This window comes from Bos indicus, chromosome 4 (assembly GCF_029378745.1).
Source record: "Bos indicus isolate NIAB-ARS_2022 breed Sahiwal x Tharparkar chromosome 4, NIAB-ARS_B.indTharparkar_mat_pri_1.0, whole genome shotgun sequence".
Classification (NCBI taxonomy): domain Eukaryota; kingdom Metazoa; phylum Chordata; class Mammalia; order Artiodactyla; family Bovidae; genus Bos; species Bos indicus.
The window spans coordinates 62182471-62188470 of NC_091763.1; the positions used below are offsets into that span (position 1 = coordinate 62182471).

General features: G+C 36.0%; 1 protein-coding gene across 1 annotated transcript in view; it reads left to right on the forward strand.

Annotated features, from left to right (window-relative positions):
* TBX20 (T-box transcription factor 20) overlaps positions 1-5791 on the forward strand; it is a 48235-nt gene extending 42444 nt beyond the window's left edge. The window contains exon 8 of the mRNA XM_019958779.2: positions 660-5791. Coding sequence (XP_019814338.1) covers positions 660-1000 — 341 coding nt within the window. The 3' untranslated portion in view covers positions 1001-5791. The remainder of the gene's footprint in view (positions 1-659) is intronic.
* The last annotated feature ends 209 nt before the right edge of the window (positions 5792-6000 follow it).

The following is a 6000-nucleotide window of genomic DNA, read 5'->3' on the forward strand; positions in this document are numbered from 1 at the left end:
GTTGTGTGAAAAACTTCTAGTAAGTATCATGCATTTTTTTAGAGTAATTTCTAAGTATTTTTTGTTTATTTTTGGTGTTTATTACTCCCACATTTCAACTTCTGGGTATAGCTGGCACATTAAAATATGTTTGATTTTTGTGTATCTGTCTTAAATATAATCAACATAGTAAATGTTCTCATTATTTCAAAAATAAAAGGGTTATAGAAGCTAAAAAAAAAAAAAAGAAGAAAAGAAAAACACTCTTGTGGGTTTTCACAATGGCTTTGGCAACCAGGTAGCTTTGTTGAAGCTTGTCTGTCCAGCCTTACAGGGATGCTGGAGGTTAAGACAGTGATAAGCTATTTGAACTTCTTTAAAGGGAATCAGGTCATTATCTTAAGGCAGGGTGCTAGCACTGTAGCCACTCTCAGAGTATGCAGGCAATCTAATGAGTAAATCTTTTTCTATTTATCAAGTTCTCTCTTCCATATATGGTATAAATGATATCCTCTTGTGTGGAAAGGTAGAGATGCCTCCTGATTGAACTGTTTCTCTTTTAAAACTGTAGATCTATATCTATATATTTTTTTAAATTGATGCTTACAGATAATGTAATTCTTGATTTGCATGTTGAAGTACAGTTTTTGTCTAATGAGATTTTTTTTTTTTCCTTTCAGGATCAGCCTTTACAACATCTGATAATTTGTCTCTTAGCTCCTGGGTATCGTCTTCATCCAGTTTTCCTGCATTTCAGCACCCACAGTCCCTGACTGCTCTCGGCACCAGCACGGCATCCATAGCAACACCCATTCCTCACCCCATACAGGGCTCTCTGCCACCATACAGCCGACTTGGGATGCCTCTGACCCCATCAGCCATTGCCAGCTCCATGCAGGGGAGTGGCCCGACATTCCCCTCATTCCACATGCCGCGGTATCACCACTACTTTCAGCAGGGTCCCTATGCTGCTATCCAAGGACTGCGCCATTCCTCTGCTGTGATGACGCCGTTTGTATGACTCTTCTAAAAGGAGAGTCCAGATCCAGAATGTGCAGATGGGTATGCAAATATAGGACAGGGGTGGTGGGTGGGATGTGGGGTGTTGGAGCAGGGGCTCTCCAGGAGACATGGGACCTATGAAAGAGGAGAGCTGGACTCAACAATAAAACCTACCACTGAGGGAAAGCACCATGGACCAGGCTTCATCTGTAGCTGGGGGACAGCTTTTGAGTTTGAGAGAGAATCAGTGTAAAGTTCTTAGCTAGCCTAAGTCCTGGAACTGAAAGGATATCAATCTACCCAGAAAGTTTAATAATACAAAGCAGATGAATCTTAAGGTGCATTATTCCTAGTGGTTAAAAATGCTGTGTCAATGCAGTAATGTATAAAGTCAACATGTATAGGTTTTCTTTCCAGTTTCCACAGGTTAAAAGAATCTTCAAAGGGGCAATACTGTATAACATACTGACCATAATGCATAATGACTAACTTAAGTCAATTCTGTCTGTGGAAACGAGAGCCAATAGAGAAGTATTTATAGTGCTGTAGCTCAAGCATGTTTCGTTTTCCTTTGTGTTAGTTTGCTGGGGAAGGAGCTGAGATGATGCTAATGCATCCTATTTTGTGGATGAGTAGGTGGTAATGACTTCACAAAGTTCTTTCTGTAATACCAAAGGGCCAGTACCTGACAAGTTCTTTTTCACAGTCTTGTCTTCTTTCTTCCTAATTCTGTTTCTTGCAATTATTTGCCATTTATGTAGGAAAAATTTTCCATATTCAATTGTGAAATAAGAGGCTCTGTTTGTTACATTGTAAAACTGAGGTTTTCTTTTTCTAGGCTGCATTGTAAATACACTGCTTACTTATTCACTGAGGGACACTCAAAGTCTCTACACCTTGACATGTGAGACTTTGTTTCACTTAACAGCTATAATAAAAAGATGGTTGCCCTATTCTGAAAGGAATTTTTCTGCCGTGAGTACCAAAGTCCCTTTCATTTTTACTTCAGCTTTGAGAGAACTTCGTTTGTTGTTGTTTAATCACTAAGTTGTATCTGACTCTTTTGTGACCCTCATAGGCTGTACCCTACCAGGCTCCTCTGTCCATGGAATTTTCCAGGCAAGAATACTGGAGTGGGTTGTCATTTCCTTCTCCAGGGCATCTTCCCAACCCAGGGATCGAACCCGCATCTCCTGCATTGCAGGCAGATTCTTTTCCCTGAGCCACCAGGGAAGCCCCTTGGAAAACCTTATGGATGTTAAAATGCACCAGATCAAATTCTCATTTTCAATAAATCTGCTTTGTTGTTTGATCAGCCACTGCCGCTGACTGACAAGGCTTATGAATGACCATTCTCAATGCCCATATAGCCACTACTTAACCACTTAACCTACGGTCATGAATAGTTATATGTTCATATATCTGATTGGTTCCTTTTTCTCACTGTGTTACATTCAGTGACTCAGTCCTTCTTCTAGGTCCATAAATATGAAATTGCATGTTAACACGATGATACCCTGACTGAAACGTTAAAAGTGCTTATAAGTAAATCTAAAGAATTTATCCACTTTATTTTCAACTCTTGCTATCTTCTTAAGGCTTATTTTGATATTTATAATAGTTTAACTATATCATAGTTATGCTTGTATTATTTTTGAGCCATATATATGTAGGCATTTACAATCAGGGCAGTATATTTGGCATTTTGCAACAGTTCATTTCCCTAATAACAAAGGTTTAATGAAGTTTGTGGTCCTTCAGCTGTAGATATAATGCACTCTAGATACAAGATTTAACCTGTCTTCTTCACAAAGTTCCCCAATACTCTTTTTTTAAATGTAATATCCATTCTACTTTGTTCTAACTATGAAAGTATTGAATCTGTTCAAAGAGATGGGAAATCTTGCTGCTGAGTAGAAGTGTATTTGAAAGTGAAATGTAATATATTTATCGTATCACACTCGGGGTTTTCTTTGGTTGTTTTAATGTTAGGCTTTTCCATATCAAATGCCTTTCCTGGGCATTTCCAGCCTATGAAACAAGGTATAATTGGCACAGCCTGTCTAACTGATGCTATTGTTGGACCTTGCAATTGCCTTTCTCCACTGTATCCCAAGGTTTATTTATGAAGCTGCATTAACTGAACATCTCAAAGTCCCATGGCAGACACTGAAGCTTGTTTCTAACTTCCTGCACATTATGCTATAGTATTCACAGGTAGTTTACTTTCAAACATAGCTCAGATGTGCATTTCTTTAAAAATTTAGTTATGCATAATGTTTAAAGTAAATATCCACAGACTTTAGGATAAGGATTTACTATTTAATAGGTGGCCTGTTTGTCAGTGCTTTTAACATAGAGTACTACTACTTAAAGCAGGAATAACAAAAGTGACTGCTATTTTATATGATGCTACTTAACACTCTAATAAATGACTGGTCTACTAAAGTGAACCCATACCTGAATTTTCTTTTCAAGGCGAATGAAAGGATCGTTTTAATACTATTTTGACATTTTTTCCCAACTGGTGTGTCTCAAAGTAGGTTTATATGTTTTTATTAAATACTGTTTTATGATAGTAAGCCCTGAATTTATAACTTTATTTTGTAATCAATCAATATAAGACTAAAAATAAGTAGCATACTAGAAAAAAGCAGAGACAAAGACACCAAAGCATGCTCTTGGAAAATCACACCTGAAATTCTAAATCAGATACTTAAAAAAAAAAGTATTTAGCATTATTTGAACAAGAAAGTAAAAGCACAAGTGAAATGGAGCTTAACCTGATCAGTCACTAGTCATGGGAACTAGGGATAGATGTTTGCCCCACAAGGGTCCTTCTGAGCTATTCTATTTATTATTTAACTCTTTGGGTATTTAACATTTAAAACTCTATAAAGCCTGTTTTATCAAAAGCAATTGCAAGAACTAGATAATTAGTGAGAAAGGCAATTGAATGGTAAAGAGCATGATTTATGGTATATTTGGAATAAATTCAGGGTTCCCCCCAGCTATATTATGGTATCAAAAAGCTTGGGTAATGTGTAGTGCTGCTAAAAAGCAGCTCTGCCTGAATGGCTTTATCTAACCCCAAAGAATTAATACATAACTTAGTAGATTCTACATATGTGATATGTTTTTAAAATATTTATCAATAATTCTGAGTAAGCTCTTCATTTCTCTTACTTAGTAAATCTAACCCCTGCCCCTTGCCTACCGTTGGCAGTATAAAGGTAAGCCTATCCAGTTTGTGTCTAACATAACACAAATTATTAGGTAACAAGGTCTACATTAATGAAGTTGTATTACACTGCGGAATTATAGGAATGGTATATTGTCTGAAAGGTCAACCATCATTTCTAGTAGGTGGGCACAGAGTAGGAGATGTTAGGCTTCCTGATGACGATGTCTCATCTAGTAAATACCCTGTGCAGGAGTCACACTGACTTGTGAGATATTCCAAAACCATCTCCCTCCACTATTATCCGTATCTTTGTCATTGCACTTCTCTAGTCACAGTACCCATCCTGGGGGGTAAAATGGAAACCCCAAAAGCCCAAGAATAGTAAGTATCCTTAGCAGCAAAGCATCTGCCTATTCATACAGACTAAAAATTTTTCACAGAGATATTAGGATATTTATCCCAGTTCTGGATTTCACATTAGCTTTTCAGGCTGTCCTGCTTATATTTAAGTTGAATAATATTAAGAAAAATGAACTTCAAATAAAACAAACAGTGACTTGACCACCCCATTGAAAACATGGTCAAACTCAAACCATGACTTAGTAACTAAAGTTCAAAATGTCAGTTGTATAATGTGCAGGATCAAATATTACAAGAAAAACAACATTTTTACTCAATTGCATTGACTAAAGAAAACTTTTCATTATTAAATGTGTATGAATTGATAATTACTACAAACAAAACAATATCATACTCTACATCTAGACTGGACAGAAATAAAGCACTGGACAGAAAAGAGTTTCAGCTGCCTCCCTTAGAGAGCTGGGCTTGGGTGGATACATTTTATACATTTTTGTATTATTTTAGAATAAGGATTTTTATGTAAACAAGCAAAGGGAAGGTTAAAACGTTTAAAATTTTAGGAAATCATAACATCCTTTTGTCACTACTATCCCATGTCACTTATAAAATATGCCAGTACTTAGCTTTCTTCATCATGCTTAAATATGCAAAGGTTCATTTATTAATATTTGATAGACAATTAAGTATTTTTTGGTCTTTACTTCTCTGTCTCTCCCTTAGATAATTCTAATCCCCCCTCCCCATAATAAGAAAATAAAAACATTTTGGTGAATAGTACATCTGGACAAAAAATACAACTTGTATTTTACTTCTGGTACTTTAAAATACTATATTTAGTTGTTGCTTTTGTTAGTTTCAGAAACCTAAAAGAAAATCTTTCATTTCCTAAAAGATAAAATTTGATCTAGCCTCTTTAGTAGACTCTATCATAGTTCTATTGTTTGCTGTGTTTATTTGCTTAATGAATTGCGTGAGAACAGTCACTGTAATGAAGTGTGTGTGTTGGGGGTGGGGGGAAGGGCATGGGAAATGTTTTATGGAAAAAGAAGTTATAAGCCTAATACTATGAAGTAACATCTAATGAAGTTCTTTTTAAGTGCAATATATTTATTTCTGCTAGAAATGTATTATCAACATTATGTAATATTTGAAGCATTACATGCTATTTGTAAACAGCTTAAAATTATATATTACTCAAAATTGTACAGAAGTACAAATGTGTGAATATTAATTTCTTTCATTAAATATGGTGTGTTTTTGATATATATGCACACACTTACACCTTTCATTATCTCACACATTTTGCTTTGTGACTTTTGGTACCCTTTCCTCACCTGGAATAAAAAGAGGAAGATTAGGTAAGATTAGGGGTCCCCACTAGTCACTCCCAGAACAGACACAACCCACAGGAGTACTACACAGGGTTTTTTTGGTTTTGTCTTTTTGTACTTGAAAGTCTTTAGAGAAGACAC